We start from the raw sequence: 26,464 nt of genomic DNA on the forward strand, positions 1-26,464 counted from the left end.
ATGTTTTCGTGGTCCCTTTTGACTGCCTTTGTTTGTCTATTGTCAAGGTGATGGAAAAGTAAGAAACACTTTGTGAAAGTGAACATTTTTCTTGGTCAAGGTGAAACAATTATTATATATATAAGATTAAAAAATAAAAGTGGCATACATTGTTAACTGTGAGCACTGTAAGGGGCTAATCGGTTCTTTGATGACCAAGGACATTTATTGTGCTTGCTTTGTCTCATTCTTTGGAGAATCTTGTAGACAAAGTGACTTTAACGCTCTGTAGGCAAAATGTGAAGTACCCCAGCTCATGTTTGCAGAAATGCTCATGTTTTTGTTTCTTTGCTCAACATGTCATGAAACCACAAATGGACAAACTAAGCTTGCAACAATAATTGCAGGTTTCATTATTTTCCCCCCAGGAGCACTGTGCTCAACTCTGACATGATTGATTATCTGATGTTCAGTTTCAAAGTGAGCTATAGGTTACCTCTATATCACCACCACAGATCACCCTGTTTAAAGCAACATGATCAATAGTTAATCTCCGACTGAGTGCAGATGGTGTACTCACAATATCGTTTGGGTTTCTTCAAATCGTGCATTTTTTTATTCACCTCCTGAGTTCTTCTAACATCTTCTACAAACAACACTCAGAGATAACTGTTTAATATAAATGAAACCTCTTCTGCAAACAAGTTTTTGACAAGCCGCCTACAGAAATCTGTCAACAATAATCACAACAAGTAATTGTTATCACCTTGCCTTATGGTCTGGTTCCAGGTATGTGTGTGTATATATATATATATATATATATATATATACACACACACACACATATGCATATATATGTATGTATATATACAATTATATATATATACATATATATATACACACATATGTATATATATATGTATGTATATATATATATACACACACACATATGCATATATATGTATATATATACAGACATATATATATATATACATATGTGTGTGTGTGTGTGTGTGTGTATATATATATAATAATATATATATAAAATTCTGAAATGTGGTCCAGAACATATCCCCTTACGATGTAATCACTTTGGTGATCCCCTTAACTTTTTATCCAACCTAACCTAAATATGAATATGTCCTGTGACGCCCCTCTGGCTGGAGGCGGGGTTTGCCAGGACTTCATGTGTTGCAGGTGCGGAGGAGGCGGAGCATCATCACAGCCGGGAACAGCTGACGCGTCCCCGGACGCTTTTTAGAGCTGTCAACAGCAGTAGTCGGTGGCTGGAATCTCTGTACTATGTTAATGAGAATTAAAGACTGTTACTCTTGTAAACAACCCGGTGTCTCCCTTGTCTTTGTCGTGGCCTAAGAGCCGGGTCGTGACAGTCCATACTAATGGTAGTACTTACAAAACATACTGTAAATCATGAAGGACATGACCTTGTATATTGTGCTTAATGTAGGAAACTGTATCTAGTGACATTTCAACACATGCTGTGTGTGAATACCATCGTATGGGACTGGCCTCAACTGAGTTCATGTTATTTCAGTGAGCAAAGGATGCTTGAACATCAGCGCTTCATAAATCCACATGTGAAATTGATGTTCCCCGCGTTCCTTCGCTCGGAAGGCATCAATCCTTAAAAAATGTTTTTTTGAGATGCACATTTCGCCCCAGACAAAACAGATGAACTGAATTATGATGCGTTACATTCAACAGAGGAGATGAGCAAGGAAACATTGGAGGTTTTGGACATAATATAGAATATTAATAGAAAATATTATGTGCAGCACCAGCAAACCAGAGACAATAACTAACCAATGAAGTGTGAGGTGGATTAACTCTATGTAACAGAGGGCCGTTCAGTCACTGTCCTTGAAATGCAATGAATGACAGCTTGTTTATGCAACAACTATCTTTGGCATCACTGGAAAAAAGCATGTTACATAATTACATGAGCCGCCAATCATTATATTTCCACAAATAAAATAACAAAGACTTTTGCTCAACAATTTTGATAAAACTGAAGCTTTTCCCACATTGACAGCTTTCATGAACATTTTTTTTAGTTTTCCCTCATTTTTTTGTGTTGCAATCTCTTCCAAATGAGACACATGGCATTACTGGGATAAACAAATCCCACAGGGGCTTCCAAAAAAAATCACTCGAGTAAACATTTTAATTATGTTTTGCTGTTGTCAGCATTGCAAACTAAACGAGTACAAATCTTTTTTGATAAATATTTTTCCTAACATATACTTTAAAAGTAAATAACAAAATACAGCATTTGCAGAATTTACATATAAAACATGTCCCCGAGGCTGTTTTCCAAAGCAACATGAACATATGTTTGGATGACCTCCTCGCTGACCTCCATCTGAGTGAGTGAATTTCATTTACATTACTTTGAACGAGCAGTTTGTATGTGGATGAGTGGATGGCAAACCCACCATAACACACAGCATAACACTCTCAGTCTCTGCAGTAAGAAACAGATTTTGAAAAACGATCAAAATTGCTCATTTGGATACTCCGCCTGCAAACAAGCCCGATTTCCTTTGCTATGTCTTTCTTTTGGGGGTTGCAAGGAGATCAGGGATTGCCTGCAATCCTGGTGGTGGGAAGACGGGAAGTCTACCACGGGGAGATATGTCCAGGCTCAGAGCTTTTCCATCACCTGACCCACAGCCTCAAAGCCTCTGGAGATGGAGAAGAGAGGAACGGGAGCGACGTCTCGCACTTCATCCATCGACTGCAAGGTGCGGGACGGCACTGAGGGGCAGAGACGCGGTGGAGAGGAGTGAATGTGTGTTTGCGCGTGTTGTAAAAGAGAACATGCGTTTATATCTACACACCTTTGGTCTGTGTGTACTCTCCCTGGCTGGGTTGGCTGTAGGAGTCTGGCTGAAGATTTGAGGAAATGATCAGGGAGAAGGAGAGGAGCAAAACCTGGACAGGAAGAAAAAAGAAAGCAGGACAAAAACAGGCCGAAGACAGAGGCCGAAGAGAAGTGACAGAAAGAAATGGAGATTTTAGGCATAACCTACATGCAATTTTGCACAACAGATGAGCACAGGTGCTCACTAAAACCACAAAGGTAATCAAAGCAGTAGTCAACAGTGGGAGTGGTTTAATGATGTGCTCCGGCACTCTAGTGTCTATTGTATAGCCATATACCTTTATTCAAGTGGTGCAGATTATGCAGTCAATGGTGTAAATCAATGTAGAGTCGTGTTTCTCACCAGGAGACAGGTCCCTCTGTGCCTTGTTTTGCTGGAGCAGTTGGGGAGGAACGCCTGTAGCCGGCTGAGCTGCTCCAGCAGATCACTGCAAAGCAAATGCAGAGAGGAAGAAGAAAGAGACTGTGACATGTGTACATGAGGGCCCACCGGTGTTATTTTTTACTGATAACTAAAACAACTGGAAGAAGAGCCGCATGTGGCGGAGAAGTGCAGGTCCGTGGTCTCTTTTACGCTTTGTTTTTTCAGCGTCAGGAAGAAAGTAGCATAATGCGACGGCAGGATGAAGAGGAAGCAGTCAGAGAACGCCGCTTGCCTTATAAATTGAACGAGCTTAGTACCATGGCAATTTTACACTCAGCCTCCTCTGTCCTCATTGTAAATAAGTTAAACATGTTCTGGGTTGCCCGCATCTGAGGCGGCGGGAGGGTCCAGGGTCAGAATCAAGATCATTGAACACTGACTGACGTACTCTAACACAAGGTAATTGGTAAATGGACTTGTACATTCATGCACCGCAGGCAAAGCCCTCGTGGACTAGCGGAGCCGATCCTCTGATTGAAGGCCAACCCTCTACCACTGAGCCACAGTTGACCCCACAACACAGATAAGAGAGGATGACACATGACTCATACACACATTTTAGCCATGATGTCATTGCTGACTTTTTGTCCGGGGCATTACATTACAGATTGAGTGCTTCATATCATCTAAGCATCAACAGCACATATCGACTTTAGGGGGTCATGTAATTCCATTTTTACAAAAAGTCAGCGAGAGTCTGCTATTAACCAAACCGAGGAGCATTATAATGTAAGCCCGATTAATAAGCTATCACTGAGGATATCTGCCAGTGTAGTTAATTATTTGAGATGGCAGTATGTTACATGATATTCTCTCTTCTAAATCACAGTAAACTGCTTATATTTGGGTCTGTCCTGTTGGTCAGACCCAACGAACTACCTGAAAATGTAATTTCAGGCAAATTGTGATGGGCATCTCCCCTCGACTCTCTGAAAGTACCCAAAAAGATCAATAATGAAACGTTAGTTGGCTGATTTGAGGACTCACTTGTTGGTCTCCTCCAGCTGCTGCATCTTTCTCTGCAGCTTGAGGTTGTGAGCACCGCATGCAGACATCCTACAGAAAGCGAAAGAAAAGAAAGAGGGGAAATATAGATACAATTAGTAAATACGGGTGTCGTATAATACTGTGTTGTGATGCTGTTTTGTGACTCCATTTGTTTCTCTCTTTGCCAATATCCGTCTGCTGAGTGCTATCTTGCACCCCATTCTGTCATTCAGCGAATCCACTGCTCCCCCCCCCCCCCCCTTCTTCTGCTGTCGCTCATTTATTTTAGTCTCTATGAGTCATGCTCTATTATGGCCCAATGACTGAGCTGAACCACAATTGATACTGACACCATGTTGATGTGCTCGGCGATGACTGCACACTGGAGTGATAATCTTATTATGAAACTTTTGTTTTACAGAAGCAACAGACTTGTGGTTGAATGCGATGTCGATATCACGCGCGATCAGATATGTAGAGCTCCCATTTGGTTAATACGGTTTCTAAATGGTTATTCTGAAGTGAATCGCTGACGCTTTAGAGTTTAGTGGCGCAATCATCTGAAGCTCAGCATTAGTAAGATTAAGCATTCCTACAAATACCTGCTGAATAGACCGGGAGGGATCTGAGACAGTCGTGTGGGGATGACACGAATCAAACTACAAGCTGTACCACTCTGTCTTGTTTGCGGAGGTGTGATGAGGAGGAAGGGCCAACATGGGGGAGGCAGGCAGGATTACCAATTGTGGGGACAATAGCTCATTTGGTGATACTTCACAGCCTGGAGGAAGAGGAGGAGGAGGAGGCGCAGTAAACTGAGCTCCATCTTGGCAAAACCTCCAGCTGCTCTATTGTGAGATGTTGCATCTTTACAAAGCATTTTCAACTTAATCCCCCCCACACCCACTCACAGCTGCAACAGATCAGACAGGAGAGCTAACTGCTCGCTGCCAGCTGTACTCATCATACTCTCATAGTACTTTCATTTGCCATCAATATAGCCTCATATAATGCATGTGTGATTGTTTATTCTGGAAAAACCTGCAGTTTTGTTGTCTCTGTACAGCTCGTAAATTATTAATAATGTACATTTTTAAAAACATCAGTGGATAGTGAGAGTAAAGATCTGCAGGATCCTTGTTTGACTTTTTCCGACGTCAGGGCTATCTCTTATTTACTTTATGTGTTGGCTGCAGCTCTGTGAAGCCGTTAGAGTTTCTGTAATGTGCTCTTTGTTTGCTCAGTCGTGACAGCTGTCGCAATTCAGCTTGAAGACTTTTATTCCAAACAAACCACTTCTGTTGCTATGAATGTCCTGTGATCTTGAGAAGTCTGATCGTCAATAATGATGACAGTAAAGTGGATATTTTTCTCTCAAATGTTCCCGTCCATGCAGCAGTGCAGGTTGGAGCTCATTACGTGCCTCGCCGAACAGGTTCGACACAGGTGCACAACACATCACCACATTAAAGGTTTAACGTTGCCAGGCCGATGCAGCGGAGGTTATGTCGTGTGAAGCGAGGATGCAGCCGGCTCCTACCTTCCCTCCAGACTATCAACATATTCTCTCTTCTTCTTCCGACTTTCTTGAGCTGAGTGCTTGTTGCGGATTTTCCGCCGGATCTTCTTCAAAACCCTTTCTTCAAACTTGTCAGGGTGATCAAACACATGGGAGGACCGGGACAAGAGGGGAGGAAGAAGGAAAGGGGAAGTGAGAGTAAACTGGGTTGAGGGGGGAGAACCGTCAGAGAGAGGTTGCGTGACTGAGGATGTAGATGTAGGTTGTGATGCGTGCATGTGTGTGTGTGTGTGTGTGTGCCAGAGAGAGAGGAGGCGGTGGATGTGTATGGTGCGTGAAGACGTCCTACATGCGTGAGTGTGCTCGGGTACCTTGGACAGGGGCAGTTTGTTGGGTAAGTTCACCCCTTCTTTAACCAGGAGCTTCTTCTCCTCCTCATTAAGAACCAGCTCCTGTGAGGAATGCTGGGAGATTTGCTGCGCCTGGAAACCAGATGGACAGAATATTCCTGTTAAAGCGACTCTCTGGGCAGTTTACTTAAAGAAGGCCGTGCACGAGGTTCATAACATTCTGTTTAATGTTGTGCAAAAGGGTGCACGCTTGCTCTCCGAGTGGCACAGGTCACCTCGAAAATATCTCACGTGTATTTATTATACAGAGAAGTAGTGGACCGTACAGTGAGTTCATATTTTATTCATTCAGAGCCCGGAGACTGAATTACTTTTTATTTAATGGCCCCGCTGGTAAGAAAAGTCAAGTGAAATAAAGAATCAACTGAAATTTGGTTGGTACTTATTCCACAATATTCCACTCTTCTCTCCTTACTTTCTGTCCCGGACTGGTAAGCAGCAGGTCCTTGACGGTGAGCGTCTGATTGGAGGGTTGGTTCGTGGTGAGGTAGTGTGCGATGCCAAACGGCTGTTGGAGGTCATCAGACTCCCAGCCTACAGATTGAACCAAACTCACCAGTAAATGTCACAGAATTGCCCTCATATGCCATTCAAACAAAACGCTCCATATTTCGGTTGAAGCCCTTTTTCCCAGAATTATCTGAAACTGCGGCACCCAGCTGTTCTTCAACAAAACATTTGACAAAATACATGTCACACTTTCCTCTGTATTCAATATATTTGTGTCATTCATAATTCATAATAAAGTGTTTCAGCACGGTGGGGTCAGCAATCATCAATGCGAAAGAGGACCATATTTCAAAAGAGGACGAAAAAGACAATTTCCTCAGGCGATGAATTTACCCTATATACTGTATACACTCAGAAATGGGAAAACCAAATGATTGGTTATCAGAAAGGAGCCTGAACGGTCAAAAGCCTCAGAAAGCAGCTCTCATTATTCTGCAACAGAAAATCAAAAGGATAAATCTCCCATCAAGGATATTGCAGTCTGACTGTCCAGTGCTCTGTTTCACATTGTCCTTCTAGTTTCTAGTCTTAACATGACATGTGTGCTCAATTTGAAACTATCTACTGTTCACAGCTCAGTCTTTAGCAGCAAGTATCACAGTGTTGTGTTCACCACTATGAAGTTTATAATTCTATCATTCTTGTCCTACCTATATCAATGTAAACGTCGGATGTTCTTTCGTGCGGCGGGAGCTGGTTCTCTGGAAGTGGAAGTTGAGGGAAAGACTGCGTGTCAAAGGCTGTAAACACTGAGCAGTAGGGCGGGTGGAGGGTCTCTCTGGGGTCCACCAGCGCGTCCTCATTGATGCCGCTGTCAGTGGTGCCGGGGGACCACAGGGGGGATGCTGGAGCAGAGGAGGAGTCGCTCCCACCCAGCAGCACACCCAGGAAGTCATCAGCAGCCCTCCTTCTGTGGCTCAGGGTCTGAGGTGGACGAGGAGAGTATGTACTGAATAGACTGATATGCTTAATGAAATAACCATATCCCCACGCACAAGCACAGACAAGATGTCCAACACACCAGCCATTAATGTCCCTGAGCCCATCGGCCCGTGCCTCTTTGCCTCATTGTTGTCAGTCACAGTTGCAGCCACACGAGGAAACACAATGGAACCGAATGTGCTCAGCAACACACGAGCCTCGTTGCATACTGAGCAGAATTACCGCCACACTCACTTCATGAATCGTGATAGTACACGGCTGGTTGCTGTGGCAACCGGTGGTTTCGTCCGGGTTCCTGAGCAAGAGGTCAATGAAATTCATCCCACTACGCACCTGAAACAAAGGACTACTCTGAGCATCGAGTTTAACATGCAGATGATCCTCAGTTTCTCAGAAGTGAAGCTGCGTGTCCGACTGCTTGTTTCTAAAAACACGACTCAGCCCTCCAGTTGTCCCACACTTTGCCTCGGACAAAGACTCCTCAAGTTAACACACATTTAACTTCTTCAAAACTGATTTTTAAGCACACTCAGTCTGAATCCAACTCTTACACACATAGTTGTATCCTGTGGTCGGATAACAAAGCTGTCTTACCGTGTCTGTATTCAGTGTCATAATTCCAACATTAAAGCAGCAGCTGATTAAATTACAGTAAAACTATCCGGCAGGAATAAAAACACAGATCAGTAAGTTCCTCTGCGTGGCGTGGACGTCTTGGAGCAATGCCTGAGCCTGTTGAAAGGGACAAAGTTGAAAGGCCATATCACACAACTGTGTTCTCTGAATCCAGTTTATCACTGTCCAATCAAGCCTTTAGTAGACAGCTGAGCCAATGGGGACAAAAACAAGACTTCCTGGCCAATGAACCAGATGAACTACTCAGAGTAGCTCACTGTGACAGTGACCTTTGATGTCAACATGATAAGGAATTTAATTCCTGGCGTAGTTTCACATTCATTTGTTGTTGGGCAGGGATTTACAGCTTATTTATTGTTGTATTTCTATCTAAGGCAGAAGGTGGAGGGAGTTGAGTTTTTCTAAGTAGAAAACAAAAGATGTATTTGATGATATTATTACCTGATCCCTCACTCAGGATGGTACAAACAAAACTGTCTGCTCTTTTCTTACCTCATCAGTTATCTTTGTCTTTATATCAAACTGACTGCGTGTATTTCATGATTATTATGAATATCATTTTGTAAAGAACTTCACTGTCACATGACAGTGGGTCCCGACAATCATGAGATAATTAACAGGGGAAAACTTTTCTGCCATGTCAGCAGTGTGATTGATTTTTTGGGACAGACATTTCATGGTTCACACTGACGTTGGTGACCCTGACTTTTAATCTCACGGCACCATAACGTTGACTTCAGTGGTTTAGAGTGAAATATCTCTACAACATTTGCAACAACTACTCTTCACACTAACCAAACTTTTACAACACTGACTCACTCTAAAATATATTTAGATCAACTCCAAATGGGTCAGTGAACTTTTTATCAAACCTCTTCCACAGTTTCTTTGTGTCTTTTAAAGAGAGACTCGCTGCTGTGCCGTTTTCAAACATTGAACAATGACAATTTATGTCAGTTTTTCTACAGCAGAACAACCTCCACGTGCCTCACTGTTGCTTATCTTTATTGCTATAATTAGGGGCATCTGTTTCGTGCTATTTCGAATAACATTATAAAGCAAAGAGATTAGTCCTCGGAGCAGTAATACAAGAGGGACATTCACACTTATCCCACTATTATCCCAGTGGGGAAGATATTCGTTAAGTGGCAGAGCTTTTGTACTTATATTCGAAAAAGTACAATCAATAGTTTGTCGTCTAGTTTCCAGAAATAATATCATCAGCACAATCCTTTCATCACTCTCTTGGCTTCAATCGCCTCGGGAGAAAGAGACTCAGCCTCATGTGTAGATCTGGTAGTAGCTCAAATAATTGAATTAATTTATTTTCTCTTTCATCCGCCAGTTAAAAGTTAATAGAGAAATTAACATATTCACTTTTGATTTTGTAAAGTTTATTTTCTCAGGGACATTGTGGGGAGAACAGAAATAGAAAGAACATGGAAGGAATTATTTGTTTTGTCATCTTTTCTGATTATGTGGTACAACACAATTTGAATAAATCAAACTGTAAAGCAGCTCCTAAGAGTTTGATTTTAACACTTTGTGGAGACTGACATTCATTTTGCAGCTCATGTGCGCTTTTCAAAGTGTCTTTGCAGAAGAAAAATGCAATTCAAGAAGGTCTAACAATAAAACAATGAATATACAAGGATAAGGTTCAAGATTAGTAGATGTAAGCCTTGTGAAGCCAGTGTGAGTTAGAATGCATTGCTATTTTATAAAACAATAATAATTGGCCATGCACTGTGGCCCTTGCATGAACCCTGAGTCATCAACATTTCTCAGTCTGTCATGCACTTGCCTTAAATATATATGCATTGCATTAAACTCCAATATTCTATGACAGAGAGCCCAGGATTATCAGTACTGTAATAAGTGTAATTGCAGGAGAGCTGAGCTCCACTATCTTTATTGTTGTTCTTTCTTAGATTAGAGAGTTTCAAAGTACACGCAGATATGATAGAAGGAGATGTTCAGCCCATCACTGGATATCAATAATAGTTTTCAGCTCAGTACAGATAATCGCTGTGTTATTGCAGATTGCTGATATCGCACTGGCAATTCACCTTATCATGTCCATTTTCAATGCACGTGACTGAAGATCAAGAATAGTTACATCCCCTCATAATTATAGTGACGACGAAAGGAGACATATTCAACATTTCTGGGAGTGATTCACCAAATAATAAGAAACGTACCATGAAATCACTGTCAAGCTGCTGAATCTGACGGGTGAAGAAACGTCACAGCTACGAGATGAATCCAGAAAGACCCGTTACTCATCTCCATAGCACAGAGAGCCAGAGACTGTGCTCTAAGAATACAGATCTATCTCCACCAACCGTGAAATGCCTGTTGGGTGGCTCTCATCAGTGATAACTCTGCTGTGCACAAAATGATTCACTACCTGCAGCTTGTGGAACATTCTCTCTATGAGTCAGAGAAACAAAAGCAATTCTGTATTGTGCGGAGTGAAATTGGTTGTTCAGGTCTGGAGCACCTCTTAACTGGTAAAACAAGATTGAGATTAAAGAATTTGGCAACTCAGCACATTTTCATTACCCATCATCATAAACTCGAAGTAACGGCCTCCCTGTCCAGACTGGTCTCCTTAACTTCCTCGCCACAAGTGTTTAGATGGTTTCCCCGACTGCAGGACTGGGATTGTTTTCAGTTGTTGGTCATCTCTCACATTTCTTTAAAGAGCTGGACCCGAGGTACCCCATTACTCTTCATAGGTCTAGATTGAGATCAGTCTCTGCATTGCTCCTCTGAGAAGGATTACAAATCTTGTTCCCAAATATGCCATCAGCATGGGAACCAATATTTAAACGATTCCCGTGTTCAGTGGTGAAATATAATAACATACATTTGATAATCTAATCATATAATTTCAATTGGTATTTATTATTTGTAGTCTAATCTTCTTTTTTTTACGTGTTGGACAGTCCACATCCAAAGAAATGTTTGGCACTATTTTTCAAAGTAATCAGTGCTGATGTCTTTGAGTGACTGGACACTTGGCAGCAGGCTGCCTTCACACCAAGCATCACTGTCAGCATCCTGGTGAAAACATGGCACAGCAAACAGTGCTACTGAAAACAAATAGTGTTTTGTTTCTCTCCAGAAACGTTCATATCTTGCCTCCCTGGTGTTCATAAAGGTTGTAGATATTGTATTTGTTTAACCTGCACCATGGTTAACAATGTTTTTATATTTGTAAAATTAATGAAATGGTATGAAAAATACATTTCACAAGTGCGTATCCTCCTGCAGTATAGCCTTGCTTTGTTATTTCATCTTCCTGTTAAATTCGTAGAAAAAGTGAACCCCTTGCCTATTTAAAAGATAACTAAAAAGCGCCTGGACAAAAGTTTATTTATTGCTAATCATGTAATCTTCGATTGAAAGAAACATGCCCATTTGTGAGATGCTTTTTGTGAAATTATCCCCTATATGGTTGTAATTTATCTATTGTCATTTCAAAAACATCCATACAACAAACTATAATGCGAGGCACGTATCAGCTCTCAGGGCCTGTTGTGGTCCATCCTTACAATGCAAGAGTGCATCTCTCCTCTGAGCATCTTGAGTCTACATTGGTAACAGGACACATCTCACTCAGCAAACACACATGTGCATGTTCATATGAACATGTTCACCACAGCACGGATTCAATCACAGCTTTTCCCTCATTCTGTTCTCATTATTTTGTCCCAATTCAGATTCTGTCAACCATCCTAAGATGTGTTGCCCTGCTCTGCCCTCAGCTGGTGGAAGACTGCTGCAACATCCTGAAACAGTGCCGCCGTGGCTTTGTTCACAGAGGATCCATATCTTCCAATTAGAAAAGCTGTGTGCCCTCTTTATTAAAGGCAAAGACATACCCACCAGCAAAGTTACACCCTGTTAGTTCTATGTCTGTCTCCCCAGTGTCTGTTGATTGTTCATTGCCTTCACCTGCCCCCAGCCACTCCTCTGCCTCCCTGATTGATCATGCCCTACACCTGTGGTTTCCCCCTTTTATATACTGCCATTATTTCCTGTGTACCCTGCCAGTTTGTTATCGTTAATTCCTCTCGTTAATTCCTCTTAGTTCTTGTTAATTCCTGTTGTAAATTCCCATGGTAAATCCTGTGTGTCACTTCGCCTTATAGCCCATGTTCCACATTTGACTTTTTGTCAGTAAAAATAGTGTTTTGTTTCACCTTTACCTGGACCGACTCCTGCTAGTTTCCTCTGCGCCTCAGCTTTTGCCCCACCACACACCCCGTGACAACCGATGGTGGTGCTCCAAGTGGTAGATTTGTCTTACCTGCTCAAATGTCATCAAGACGAAGTCAATCATGTGAACAGGTTGACCACTTTGCTAACATTTTTTAATTAGGATTGCAATGCAGTAATCTAATGATTGTAATGTCTTTTTGTTTGGTATATTCTATAGAATAATATTGTATTGTATTACAATGATTGACTGAATAAAATACACAACAACAACAATGTAAATACCTAATTAAATCAACACTGTTAACAGATACATATTTTCCTACATAAGATGTTTGAAGTAGAGATAAATGTTTCTCTATTTGTATATCATTTATGAGTGTATTGCTAATTTATTCAAACAAAGATAGGACTAATAACATAGTTTAGGAATTGGTAAGTCTATTTCAAATTAAAACAAACCTTTAAAGATGAACCTGACATGTTGGTGGAAATAGACCAGCAGAGTTGACCCTGAAAGGCTCAATCAAAGTCTGACATGTTCTAAAAATAACCACAATAAAGAGAATAAACCGTTCAAATCTAGGTCACAAAATGGCCCTTCTTCTGGCTCCCAAGGTTGCAATTTCCCAGAAGAAAAAAGACAACTGTCTGACAATTCTCCTTGATCATAAACCCATTAAGGGAGTTGTGTTCTCAGAAGGAACGGATCCCACCGGATAGCTCTGTACTCATTGCTTGAACACCAACTGAGTCACAGGCAAGTGTCGGCCTACAAGAGTGATACCCGGCATGTGCTTGAACCAAAAGATACGACTTCTTACTTGTAGTTGAATTACCTTTTCCCTGTGATGAAGATCATGGCCAAGATACATGTTCTCAGCAGGAGTAGTAGTAAGATGAGCAGTAGTATTAGTATTATTCTTATTCTTATGATTGTTATTAGTAGTAGTAGTAGTAGTAGTAGTAGTAGGAGGAGGAGTATCCTAGTTGCAGCAGGAGGAGGAGGAGGAGTAGCAGTATGCACTAATATTCTGATAAGTTGGTTTGTTATCACATAGTTTAATTAACTAATGGAGATATGACACAGATACATTGGTCCTGCTAAAAAGGTAACTATAGTCTAGTTTAGCAGAGTAATGTTAAGCAGTAATCTAACTGCCATTTTAGCTTTTGACTCCAGTTCAATCATTTTTGCTTTCATAGGGCCTCATGATTAAAAATAATAAACAGTCGCAGAAAATGTAATCAAAACACTGAAAATGCATGGTGGTGTTATTTTTGGTTCTCACTCGGGGACACATCGAAACCCAGTCAGCAGCACACCAGTGGACACACATCCGGACGGGAATGGGACCTGACTGTTGAGTAGCAGCGCCCCCTGCTGGTGGAGCCGCGGTACTGAACTCCTCCAGCTCGCCCGCAGCAGCAGCAGCGTCTCTCCTGTCACCAGCGGGACTGCCGCTCCTCCGAGGCAGTGTGTTACAGAAATAAGCCGTTACACGAAAAGACCAACTATCTGCAGACAAAATGGTGAGTATACTGGGCAAATATTCGCAATTGATTGTGTCTTTAATATATTTTTTGGAGGTTAAACGCGCCCCAGCCTGCAACCTTAATGGACTCGGTGCAACACGCTGCAATGAGTCAGCTGTGTGTGAAAAGGATGCCGATGCTCTGGGGGCGTCCTGTGGTCATAGAAAGGCTCTGCAGGCGGTCTGTGGAGACATACGCAGCTGCAGCCAGCTGATAAGGCAGCAGGGCCTTCACCTGCTCGGCCCGCTCTGCCTCACCGTGACGGGCATAGAACTTTAATACCGAGCTGCAGCTCTGACTGCACACACACACACACACAAACACACACACACACACCCACGCACGCACACACACACACACACACACACACACCCACGCACACACACCTACACACACACACACACACACACACACACATCACGTGTTAACAGGCTGTGAGAAAGATGCTGGCACGTCCAATGCACTTATGCGGAATCATGTTTCTACTCAATTGTAGTTTAGATTACATTGGGCCTTCAGCATATACTCTCTCACATAGCAGGTGACACCATATTATGACATATTATACGTCACTGACAGCGAGAGCTGCAGTAGATTAGCTTCCATGGGGATTTCTAATGGCTTATAATAAATTATTATTATTATGTAATAGTATTTGATTGTCTCGGTCAATGTCTGGGAATCCCCAAGCTTCCTATTTCTATATTTTTTACGTGGAGTAGACATTTTACATAATAGACATGATGTAAAATTATGCTGCTTATCTTTTCATATCAACAAATACATGAATGCTACTGAAGCCCACATAGGCTTGCAGTGAAACTGTGATTTCCCTATTCAACAAACATCTCTTTAAAAGCCTTTGTTATCTTTTCAAAATGCCTTAGTCTCTTCTTAATGCATAATTACATTGTATTACTACATAGTAGGCCTCCCTTGTCTTGTATTTGTGATCTCGGAGGATTGAGCATGAGCAACATATATTGCTTAAAATAAAATTCAACATGTACATTCGATTAAATTTGAATAATTCAAGGTATGAAATTCTGATATGCCTTTTCCCTCGTGAAATGGTTCCGCTCGGCCCAGTCAGCTGCAGCATGGTGACTCAGTCATTCCTGGTGTTGCTTGATTAGGAACCAGAAGTATTGATCCAGTGCTCACCCTCCTGCTTGTTCTTTCTTTTAATAACTACTTCCGGATGCAGGGATCTGGTAGTGGACATACATATATTATGATGAATTTGATGAACCTCTGCTGGCTGTAAATGGATGAATGTGACCCCCTCCAGGTGAACTTCACTATGGATCAGATCCGTGCCATCATGGACAAGAAGTCCAACATCAGGAACATTTCTGTGATTGCCCACGTGGATCATGGGAAGTCCACTCTGACGGACTCGCTGGTGTCCAAAGCGGGGATCATTGCTTCATCCCGTGCTGGAGAGACACGTTTTACAGACACGCGCAAAGACGAGCAGGAGCGCTGCATCACCATCAAATCGACGTATGTGTCAGAGAAGTGGCTTTAGAAACAGCTCTGTTTTTGTTTTGGTGCAACATATTAACCTATTAATACGGCAAATATCCTAGTAAACATGAAGTCATTTAAGATGATTGAGTAAAAAAGGTTTTGTTATGTAGTTATGTTCCAGCGGAAAAACACACAGCCGAGTTGAACATGGGGTTTGTAGCTCAACTTATTCACAAGACACACGTGAAGACTCCCACAGGGTCAGGTCTCGGATTATATTTTAACCTTTGCATGGCCACCATTTCGACTTCCTCACTCCTTTTTTACTTCCGTTATTTAAATATCGTGTTCAAAGATGCGTAGCACGTTAGCAGAGATGCTGCTTTCTCAAATGTCTAACAAATAAAATATTCACTGAAATCATTCCAGCTAAGGCAGTTTGAAGCATTTGAACTGGAAAGTCTCCACTCAGCATGTCTGCCTCGTTTAGGGGACCATGTGGCTCATTCCAGTATCGGGATGACTAATTGAACTTCATTTCAACCACCCAGGTCTTTACATTTCTTATAATTAGTAGTGGTAGTGATAGGTGAACAGTGAACAAGCCTTTTCCTGTTCCCTCTGTGACGACGCAGGGCCATCTCTTTGTACTATGAGCTTGGAGATTACGACATGGCGTTTATCAAGCATAGTAAAGATGGAAACGGCTTCCTCATCAACCTGATCGATTCTCCTGGTCACGTTGACTTCTCGTCTGAGGTCACTGCGGCCCTGAGGGTCACTGACGGAGCCCTGGTAGTGGTGGACTGTGTCTCGGGTAATAATCCCTCCACATCCCACACTCGCACTCTTCCCAAAGGCTCACCGGTTTGTGTCCTCCGGCAGGTGTGTGTGTGCAGACAGAGACCGTGCTGCGGCAGGCCATCGCTGAGCGCATCAAGCCGGTCCTGATGATGAACAAGATGGACCGGGCCCTGCTAGAGCTGCAGCTGGAGCCAGATGAACTTTTCCAGATTTTTCAGCGCATCATAGAGAACGTCAATGTCATTATCTCCACCTATGGAGAGGATGAGGGGGCCCCATGGGGAACATCATGGTGAGGCAGATGCTCAGACACAAAGATATGCTATAATAGCTGCGACGTGTTGTTACACATTTACTCTAGCTGCGGTTTCTGAGAATGCTGAACCTTTCTTTCCCTCAGATTGACCCTGTTGTTGGTACCGTTGGGTTCGGCTTAGGCCTCCACGGCTGGGCGTTCACCTTAAAGCAGTTTGCTGAGATGTACGTGACAAAGTTCACTTCGAAAAATGCTCAACTGGGACCAGCAGCGAGGTGTAAGAAAGTAGAGGACATGATGAAGAAACTGTGGGGAGAAAGGTAAACCTGATGACCAACATGGCCAGACAGAAACATGCTTCACTGAGGAACTTAACATGAGGCTGAAAAGCAGCGTTTGACTTCCTTCTCTGGTTGGAAGTTGAACGTTTCTTCTATCTCAGAAGTGTGCTCTGATGCACCTGTAACCACGCCCATCAGTGACGCACGGTGCACACAGCACACACTGAAGGGCACTTCTACATTAAACCCCCAGAGGTCAGCACAACCTAGACTTTCTGCTGGTGTTAAATTGCTCTTTAACATTTTCTTGCACACACCAAGATATTTTCATAATAACTGGCATATATTGCACAATTAAAAGTCATTATGAGCTAGATGCCAATCATCTGAGTGTCATAATATTGTGCAATAATTTATGTACAGATATTTCGATCCAAATGCCGGCAAGTTCAGTAAGACTGCCACCGGTGCTGATGGACAGAAACTTCCCCGCACCTTCAGCCAACTCGTTTTGGACCCCATCTTTAAGGTGAATGGAGAAGTGACATATACCTACAGTTAATATGTTTACGTGAGTCATTCAGGCCTTAATTGTCAGATGACCTTCACATGGATGTACTTAGCACCTTTTAGTGATAACAAAATAAAAGTGTTTGATAGAAAAGGCATAAAACCAGGAGGGTACTAAGATGAAGAGGCTGAAAACAACGCATAGAGCGCACAAACAAATGTTCTCGATGACTACAAGGCGATGGCTTTGGGAGGCGGTTTGATGTTGTCGTTTTGCCCTTTCTCACTGTCTAGGTTTTTGATGCCATCATGAATTTCAAGAAGGACGAGACAGCCAAACTGATTGAGAAGCTGGATGTGAAACTCGACTCGGAGGACAAGCAGAAAGAGGGGAAGCCCCTGCTGAAGGCTGTGATGCGGCGTTGGCTGCCTGCTGGGGAGGCCCTGCTCCAGATGATCACCATCCACCTGCCCTCCCCCGTCACTGCACAGAAATACCGCTGTGAGCTGCTCTATGAAGGGCCGGGGGACGACGAGGCCGCCATGGGCCAGTGGACCATTTTCACAGCACCACACACCTTCACAGTCTGGAGAAGACATTTGAGATGGAGCGTTTAATGATTTGGTTTCAGAAAATAATGACCTCATTTGACCTAAAGTTGTATTTTAGCTTTACTATAGTCAGGGATTACTATCTCTCCTGTCTTCTCAGGTATTAAGAACTGCGATCCTAAGGCTCCTCTGATCATGTACATTTCAAAGATGGTCCCAACCAACGACAAGGGCCGTTTCTACGCATTTGGCCGTGTATTCTCTGGCTGTGTGTCCACTGGCCTGAAAGTGCGTATCATGGGGCCAAACTTCACCCCTGGCAAGAAGGAGGACCTTTACATCAAACCCATCCAGAGGTGAGCAGGTTTGGGAAAAACACTCAACTGATGCCTGAGATGGTAGAAAAGAAAAGCAAATTAGTTTTAAATGAATGTTTTTTTCTTCCCTTCATCCAGGACCGTTCTGATGATGGGCCGCTATGTGGAGCCCATAGAAGATGTCCCATGTGGCAACATCGTGGGTCTTGTTGGAGTAGACCAGTACCTGGTTAAAACAGGGACTATTACCACCTTTGAACACGTAGCGTATTTATTATTTTCCTAATTATTGTAGATCAGTTGGTATTTACACTGAGTTATTGCTTGCTGTCGGCATAATTCTTCCCGTTGCGACAACACTTGTAGCCCGGTGACTCTGGCTCTGTCTGCAGGCCCACAACCTGAGGGTGATGAAGTTCAGTGTGAGCCCTGTGGTCAGAGTCGCTGTGGAGGCCAAGAACCCCGCTGACCTCCCCAAGCTGGTGGAGGGACTGAAGCGTCTGGCCAAGTCTGACCCCATGGTGCAGTGCATCATCGAGGAGTCCGGGGAGCACATCGTTGCTGGAGCGGGAGAGCTGCATCTGGAGATCTGCCTGAAGGACCTGGAGGAAGACCACGCCTGCATTCCCCTGAAGGTGTGCCACGGAGAACCAAGACGTATTAAATTTACAATAGTTCTTTCTGAAACACTTAAACATATGACAGGAGATTAAACACAACCAGTGTGCATTTGCTGTTTACTTTGTTGCACCATCACCACACTGGATTTTGACTGCCAGTTTCTTCATCTGGTTCCAGAAATCAGACCCAGTCGTGTCTTACAGAGAGACGGTGATGGAAGAATCAGATCAGATGTGTCTGTCCAAGTCCCCCAACAAGCACAATCGTCTCTTCATGAAGTCCCGCCCTTTCCCCGACGGCCTGGCTGAAGATATCGAGAAGGGGGAAGTCAGCCATCGCCAGGAGCTCAAGGCCCGTGCTCGTTACCTCACCGACAAGTACGAGTTTGAGGTGACAGAGGCCAGGAAGATCTGGTGCTTCGGCCCGGACGGCAGCGGGGCCAACCTGCTGATCGACATGACCAAAGGGGTTCAGTACCTCAACGAGATCAAGGACAGCGTCGTGGCCGGTTTCCAGTGGGCAACTAAAGAGGTGGGCAGCAGTTCACTTTGACTGCAAGTACATTTCAAATGATTAGCCTCGTGCGAGACACACACACCATCGTTCTGATGCATTTGTGACAGTGTTCTTTTAAAAGTGTGTGCTTGAGTTCGTGAGGCTGCGGTCTCTGTCCTCATCGTGCAGGGTGCTCTGTGTGAGGAGAATATGCGGGCGATTCGCTTTGAGATCCATGACGTGACACTGCACGCCGACGCCATCCACCGTGGAGGAGGACAGATTATTCCCACAGCTCGCCGGGTCCTGTACGCCTGCCAGCTCAGTGCTCAGCCGCGACTCATGGAGCCCATATACCTGGTGGAGATACAGGTGTGTGTGTGTGTGGAGGCCGATTACCTCCAAAGTGTACCTTTAAAAACACAGTGTGAAAAGGTGCAATTGTAAATGACCCCAAATCTGTTTTGTAAATCTATCAATATTATTGTAACATTCAAGTTTCTGTTATAATTGATATCAGACTTAAAGTGATTTTGTTATGATCAGCAAGTAGAAAGCAGGACTCATAGGGCACTTAAAGGAAAACAGGAACACATCATTTTTTGAATGTACCATTATGGGATTGTGTATAATCATAACTATGCTTGACGATTCTCTGACGCCCGTCCACATTTCCGGTCTGACCGCTCTGCGTCTCGTCCCTGCAGTGCCCGGAGCAGGTGGTCGGGGGTATCTACGGTGTGCTGAACAGGAAGCGAGGCCATGTGTTTGAGGAGTCCCAAGTGATCGGCACGCCCATGTTCGTGGTGAAAGCCTACCTGCCGGTCAACGAGTCCTTTGGTGAGTGTTTGAGGATTTTCTTTGTGTGATCTCATAGTCGCTTACGTAGTTTCAGGACAAATCTGTATGAATCCGACTCGATTCTCAAGTTACACCCAAATGTAATGAATTTTTGTAATGCAATAAAATGTGTAGTTCTTTTATAATGTATTGATATATTGATTTGGTTTCAGCTTGTTATGTCCTTATTAATGTCAGATATTTAAAACATGAGTGTTTATCTGTATTGCCTCCAGGGTTTACAGCTGACCTGCGCAGCAACACTGGAGGCCAGGCCTTTCCTCAGTGTGTGTTTGACCACTGGCAGATCCTTCAAGGAGACCCCAGCGACGCCGCCTCCAGAACATGCCAGATTGTCGCTGAAATTAGGAAACGCAAAGGTCTGAAAGAGGGCATTCCTGCCCTCGACAACTACTTTGACAAATTGTAAACAATGAGTCTGGATTATTTAATACCAAATCAATCTCTAAACCTTACCCCGTGGGCACTTTAAAATATTTGCACAGGCTTAAAGAAACATTGCAAAGCTTCAAGCTTCAAGCTTTTGTTGTAGGCTCGTCAAAGCAGCGATGCGTTTGTCCATTTCACAGCTACAGTACACCAAGTGCCTAGGGCGAGGGTTTTGGGGAACAGTGGGATAACAGTTGATTACCATGTTTCTTCTCTTCCTCCACATCACTCCCCTCCCCCTTCATCTGCCATATGGGCCTATAAAGTGCACTGTGATACTGCAATAATGCATATTTAAATGGATTTTGGCCAGATTAAACCACAATAAAGTGTTACAGAAGTCAAATTCTCTGGATTGAACCTTTGTTTAGTCTTTGAGTACTATGAAAAGCGCTATAGAAATTGTATGTCTTATTATTAGTGGATGTAATTAAGAAAAACATTAAACTCATGATGCAACTGTGATTCTGGCCATTTCTCTAATGGACTTCAGGGAATAGTTCACCATTTTGGAACATATTTTATTTGCGATTTAAGATGAATAGCATTCTCACATTTATATGATGAATATAGCCCGAGGCTATAGCCAGCAGATGGTTTACTTAGCTTTGCAAAGAAATGAAAATTGAGAACCCATTCTTCTAAGTCTTCCTAATTCATCTGTGAGACAAATAGCTAGCCAGCCTTTATCCAGCAGTATCTTTAAATAGAGCTCACTAGTTAACACAATGTGAACTTTGTACAAAAACTGTTAAAACAATAAAAACGTTTTCAGGCAACCACCAGAAACCAGTTTCTTCAAATATTGGGTTAAAACACAAAACATGGAAAATAAGCAGTAACATAAACTTTTGTTTTTAATAGAAAATAAGCAGTACTTGTAAGAATATTAAATTGTGTAATAAGAAAACTGAATGACTGCAAATAAGTGTATGAGTTTTAATATCTTTATTTGATTATCTTGTTTTATTTGTATTATAAATATGATCAATTCATATTCTTGAAATTGTGTTCCTATTACTTCGGCACTGTGGACTCCCTCATACCATTTCGTTCACAGGGTTGTACTTTGTCATTCAATTAAGAATGGAAAATTAATAAAAAGTTCCACACAGCCCATCTATTTGAGTTTTAAAAGGTGCTGGAAGGCGATGGACAGAACCGGGCTATTTCGAGACTTCATGCTAAGTTTTACTCCTAAAATGGGTGATTTTCTAAAAACAATAGCAACACAACATCTTTCTTCACACTTTAATCAATAGTTATTTCAAGTTACATATATAATGTTAATAAATGACACTTTAATATACAACCCTTTAAATTCCACACCAAGAGGGAAAGCTCTTCCATCCACACTTTTTAAAACAAAGCTAAAAAGAAACTTATCTGAAGAACTAGTGTGCATCCATAGAACAACCAAATGAACATATGCAAGGCCAAGAAGTGCAAGGTAACTTGGGAATAGGCAACTACCAAGCAAGGACACAAGATATCACAGATTGAACTCTATGTAGAAACCTGGAAATTGCTTACCATTATCATGTCGTCTAGATTAACATGAGGTTTGGTTCAAAGAGTTTATGAAGCCTAAGAGGTCTACCGGTCTATGGAAGTTACAGCTGATGCGGAATTGATGAAATGCTGGTCTGTACAGAGCGGTGATGAGAAACTTGTCTTGGCAGAGCTGTACATTCATACAGTTTGCGACTCCTTTGCACTAATTCTGTGGAGTACAGGAAGGGGAATCGTACAGCTTAAGTAGAATTCAGTGTCAAGCTGTATGCCGTCAATCCACAGCAGTGACATCGATACTGTGACAGATCTGAGAGGCTCCTCCCTCCTTCTTTTCCTCCTTTGTGGAGTCGGTAACAGTCATGTCCGTCTCAGAGGCGGCATCACTACAACACAAAAGGGATAAAAGGAAGCTGCTGATAAAGAGAGGCAGCGTCTCAAATGACAAGCTACGCCCCATGTAGTGACCTACATTGCTTTTTGGCTATTTGTCTTCCCGTGTGGCCAACAGTAGTGCACTATATGGAGGGAACAGTATGATGTCTGAGAGATTAGTCCCCAGAACGGCTGCTGAGGTATGACCCCCCGCGCTGGTGTCACGTCGTCACATTTGATGGAAGATCTTTGCAATGTCAGAGGTGACTATGTGTAGAAGATGACCTCAGGAATCTGTCCGTCCTCTACAGAAGTGCCGTTGTTGTTGCCCGCCGCGTAGCAGAAAGTGAAACACGTCTTTGTGCCAGTAGATGATGACTCGTGCGTTACCTTCCGCATTCCCTTCGTCCCGTAATGAGAGTCTGGGCCCTGCAAGACAGACAGACGGACACGGAGTAAAGCCAACGCTGCATAGTGACGGATTAGATATTCTAAAAATCACACAAAGGGGGGAAAGAAACGATAGCTGAAATGATTTGTCAATTAATCGATAACTCAAATAAACAGATTATTATTTCATAACTATTATTTTTAAAAAGCTTCTCTGTTTTCTCTATCTTTTATGAGAGAATATTTTAATATATTTAGATTTTTACAATGTTGGTGAAGCAAAAAAAGCCCCTTGTGATTACCAGTCTCACTTTCTTTGGACATTTGAAAGACAAACGATGAGGGTAAAAAATCATGAATAAAAATAAAACATGGATCTTTTCCCAGAGTGGAATGCACTCCTAACAAGCTCAGTGCTGCTTGTGTAGCTGGTATTACCACCAACACATTTCAGACCTTCAGTGTAGCACAGGCAGTGTAGTTGACATTGGGTAATATCTCCACCGGTTCTTTGAACATGACTCTGAAGGTGTTGGCTGACCCATCACAGTTGAAGCCTGTATCATTCTGGCCCAGCACCGTGTTGCTGTCTGTGTGAATGATCTACATTGAGAAAAAAACAGAAACACATGTCCAAAATAAGTTATCGCACATGCCTACGACGTACAGTGAAAACAGACACACTTCGTGACGGGTTCAGGGTCCACACCTGTATGTTAACTTGGTAGTCTGTGGGTCCGTGTATAGATCCGTAGAGACCGAAGCCAACCACAAATATCCGCCTGTTTACTGAGAACCTGAGAGGGAAAACCGAACAGGAACACATCAAGAGGGGCGAGCGTATGATAGTGTGGAGATGCATGTACCATGGCTGTATAAAATCATAGGCATTTTCAATTCATAGACAATAACTAAATATTTACAACGTCATTGATGGCTTTTAAATTAATATAACATCACTAACTTCATTGGAAGAAAAGAAAAACACGAGTACGCTGCTCCTCACTCACCGTATGCGGTCGCTTGTCCCGCTGTAACCCCAGCGGCTCTCCACCTGTCCAAAACGTGTGATGTTGCACTCCTTCCCGCGGAGGCAGCAGCGAGGCCGGTCAATGAAATCAACGCGAGGCTTCGGGTTAACAGTGAAGTGAAGGAAGAGACTCACCACCTCTCTGTCAGTCAGAATACTGGACTGGGCTGGACCTGAAAGGGACGAAGACAGGACCCGAGGATCAGGCTCAGAAACACAGGATGCGTGGGGGTTTTAGCGGAGAGTACGGCAGTCGTGAATGTAAAGCTACGCTGTTGGTTGCTTTGTGTTCCTATTCACCTGCAGCAAACTCCTCAATGGTCATGAGAGGGAAGCGGATGAGTGTGAGAGCTTTGCCCAGCACTTTGCGTCTGTTCTCAGGTGTGGGCTGCAGCTGCTGCCTGTGAGCCTCGGCCTCTGCCCAGCGCACCGAAGCACCAAACAAACGCACCTCCCTCACCCCGAGAGTATCCCTCTCCAACACCGCCACCAATGTATCTGACAGAGGGAGAAGTGGAAACTCAATGGTCAGTTAGGCTGTTATTCAGAAAAACAACATGTGACAATGACAAACACAAGGTGTAATTACCCAAATCTACGTCCGTAAAGCCTTCAGCGGCGAGAGCATCTCCAGTGTTCTTATCAATGTTCTCTAGACAAAGGCTGGCAAGCTGCGGCTCATCAAACAACCGTGCCTGAAACAATTAATTCACAACCAATTAAATAAACATTTGACATCAAGTCACATGCAAAAACTGGTCTACATTCATTGCTGGGGTAAGCGGACCTGTGTGAGCAGCATGAAAGCGTTGTCTGCTCTCAGGTTCTTCTTGAGGAACTCCACACAGTGAGCCTCCAGTGCTGGCACGGCATACTTTTTAGCTGTATATAGTGTGGTCATCACCGTCTCCGGCCCAATCTGGACTTCATCAGAGTAGAGAAACCTGCAATAGGCCGACAAGTTTGATCAGACATTGCTTTTTAAAAATCCAACTTATTGACTTGTATGTTCGATGAATTCTAAAAATAATAATAAATGCATCTACAATGTTGCGTCACATTGTTTGAGTGTAATTTCACCGCAAATTCTTGTTATTTCTAAAATGCTGTGATGAAAAAATGTCAACAACAACAAAAAACACGCCCACTTTCAGGGCACCAATCCATCAGTTTAAAAGGCACGCGCGCCTTACTTTAACAGGGCCAGAAAGGCAGCCGGCTCCACATCAGGAAGCTCGATTTCCGTTGAAGTCGTCGCCATCCCGCCGTTGAACATGGCATCAAACACTGCGCTCCCCACAGCCAGAACAAACCTGACAACGTCAACAATCAGCATCAGCAGAGGCAAAGAAGTCGTTTCGCTTTTCAGAGTCAGTTAGCTAGCTAATATTTTGTAAAAACTCAGCTGCCGGCAGTCTTATTGTAACGTTACCTGTGCGCAGGTATCCTCTGAACTCCCAATCCTTTGCCCACCAAAAAATGAACGTCACTGAGCACTTCGTTGTTGAAGAGGAAAGCAAATCTCTCCTTCACGGTGCTCTTCGTCGCCTGCCAGTTGTACACCGGCTCTCGGTACACCAGCACAGACGGAGCCGCCGGAGTGGGGGTCGGTGCTCCGGACGCCAACGCGTTTGACGCTGCGGTGGTTGCCATGTTGGAAGCCGGGGTGGCCATTACTGCGGCTGCCGCAGCACCTGCCGCAGCGGACTGCTGCAGGGAGTTGTGCGCAGTCGGCTGAGCTCCGCTCGAAACGCCGTTGCTGTCTCCGCCGCCAGGCCCCACCTGCGGGTTGGGCCGCCTCGCTGCTCCCTGCGCTCCGCCGGCCTCACCGAGCGCTCCGCCGTTGGACGCCGGCATGGCGAAAACGCTGTTGCTGGGCTGGCTGTTTCCCAAAGGACCCGGACTGGAGAAATTTAGGCAAGGAGGCCTACCGCTGTTGTCTCCAGCAGCCATCTTGAACCGAGTGTAGGCGTAAACAACCCTCTTCGTCGCTTTAAGTATTTATCGTGCTCGACTATCGTCGCGGCCCTGAGCTGCCCCCTGGCGGCGATCGTTGGGACTACTACGTGCTCCCCTGAGCATGAGGTCCATTTTATTCGATAGCAAACACGTCTGCTTATGATTGCTTGTATCTCAAATAGGCTATTTACTTTTAGGGTTATCGCGAGGCACAATCATTTGCATTTGGGAGTTCCGGTTTTAAACATCCCCTCTGAGGAGAGTTTGAGAACTGTTCCATTATAGGCCAGACCTCTGCCTAAACTCAGAGTCCTCTATTTCAACAGTTATTGGGCACAACTGGCCAGATCCCATTTCAACTCAGGATTTGCTTTTGATAGAAACAATGTAAACTCACACATATATTGAAGTTGTTCTATTTGACTAAACAAAATATAAGAATAAATATGAGAATATGATTGCATGAAACAAGTATTTTTTAAATAATCCCAGTTCATCAAAACAACATATAGAGCCTGCAAAAT

General features: G+C 43.4%; 3 protein-coding genes across 4 annotated transcripts; 1 reads left to right on the forward strand and 2 right to left on the reverse strand.

The window, feature by feature from the left end:
* Positions 1-1,035: 1,035 nt before the first annotated feature.
* Positions 1,036-8,492, reverse strand: LOC130198150 (cyclic AMP-responsive element-binding protein 3-like protein 3-B). The gene is made up of 9 exons (XM_056421247.1): positions 7,911-8,492; positions 7,385-7,658; positions 6,640-6,758; positions 6,186-6,296; positions 5,836-5,942; positions 4,296-4,364; positions 3,228-3,312; positions 2,841-2,934; positions 1,036-2,757 (listed from the first exon to the last, which is right to left on the reverse strand). The coding sequence occupies exons 1-9, from the start codon at positions 7,995-7,997 to the stop codon at positions 2,645-2,647; spliced, it is 1,059 nt and encodes a 352-aa protein (XP_056277222.1). The 5' UTR covers positions 7,998-8,492; the 3' UTR covers positions 1,036-2,644.
* Positions 8,493-13,989: 5,497 nt separating this feature from the next.
* On the forward strand, positions 13,990-21,671 carry LOC130197601 (elongation factor 2-like). Its single transcript, XM_056420351.1, is given in 15 exon segments — positions 13,990-14,072; positions 15,367-15,581; positions 16,184-16,365; positions 16,434-16,619; positions 16,622-16,644; positions 16,753-16,928; positions 17,313-17,418; positions 17,694-17,946; positions 18,112-18,307; positions 18,407-18,530; positions 18,661-18,903; positions 19,067-19,420; positions 19,574-19,756; positions 20,092-20,224; positions 20,461-21,671. Coding segments are annotated over 15 exon segments (2,571 nt in total). The 5' UTR covers positions 13,990-14,069; the 3' UTR covers positions 20,655-21,671.
* A 240-nt stretch (positions 21,672-21,911) lies between these two features.
* LOC130197599 (BTB/POZ domain-containing protein 2) lies at positions 21,912-25,965 on the reverse strand. 2 transcript variants are annotated; one of them, XM_056420348.1, is made up of 9 exons: positions 25,414-25,965; positions 25,175-25,294; positions 24,769-24,925; positions 24,571-24,676; positions 24,282-24,479; positions 23,962-24,154; positions 23,661-23,748; positions 23,456-23,554; positions 21,912-22,990 (listed from the first exon to the last, which is right to left on the reverse strand). In XM_056420348.1, the coding sequence occupies exons 1-9, from the start codon at positions 25,932-25,934 to the stop codon at positions 22,829-22,831; spliced, it is 1,644 nt and encodes a 547-aa protein (XP_056276323.1). In that variant the 5' UTR covers positions 25,935-25,965; the 3' UTR covers positions 21,912-22,828. The 2 variants fall into 2 exon arrangements, with proteins under 2 accessions (XP_056276323.1, XP_056276322.1); XM_056420347.1 differs by having other exon boundaries at positions 23,408-23,554; positions 25,414-25,964.
* Positions 25,966-26,464: the final 499 nt, after the last annotated feature.

Source organism: Pseudoliparis swirei, chromosome 8 (assembly GCF_029220125.1).
Source record: "Pseudoliparis swirei isolate HS2019 ecotype Mariana Trench chromosome 8, NWPU_hadal_v1, whole genome shotgun sequence".
NCBI lineage: Eukaryota > Metazoa > Chordata > Actinopteri > Perciformes > Liparidae > Pseudoliparis > Pseudoliparis swirei.

Excerpts from the sequence above, each read along its gene's own strand:
- LOC130198150 (XM_056421247.1), bottom strand. The coding sequence starts at position 7,997 with ATGAATTTCATTGACCTCTTGCTCAGGAACCCGGACGAAACCACCGGT. Across the intron at positions 6,297-6,639 it reads TTACCAGTCCGGGACAGAAA|GCGCAGCAAATCTCCCAGCA; the intron begins GTAAGGAGAGAA and ends TCTGGTTTCCAG. Across the intron at positions 4,365-5,835 it reads GTTGATAGTCTGGAGGGAAG|GATGTCTGCATGCGGTGCTC; the intron begins GTAGGAGCCGGC and ends CGCTTTCTGTAG.
- LOC130197599 (XM_056420347.1), bottom strand. The coding sequence starts at position 25,934 with ATGGCTGCTGGAGACAACAGCGGTAGGCCTCCTTGCCTAAATTTCTCC. Across the intron at positions 24,155-24,281 it reads CATTGAGGAGTTTGCTGCAG|GTCCAGCCCAGTCCAGTATT; the intron begins GTGAATAGGAAC and ends CGTCCCTTTCAG. Across the intron at positions 22,991-23,407 it reads CTGCCTGTGCTACACTGAAG|GGCCCAGACTCTCATTACGG; the intron begins GTCTGAAATGTG and ends TCTGTCTTGCAG.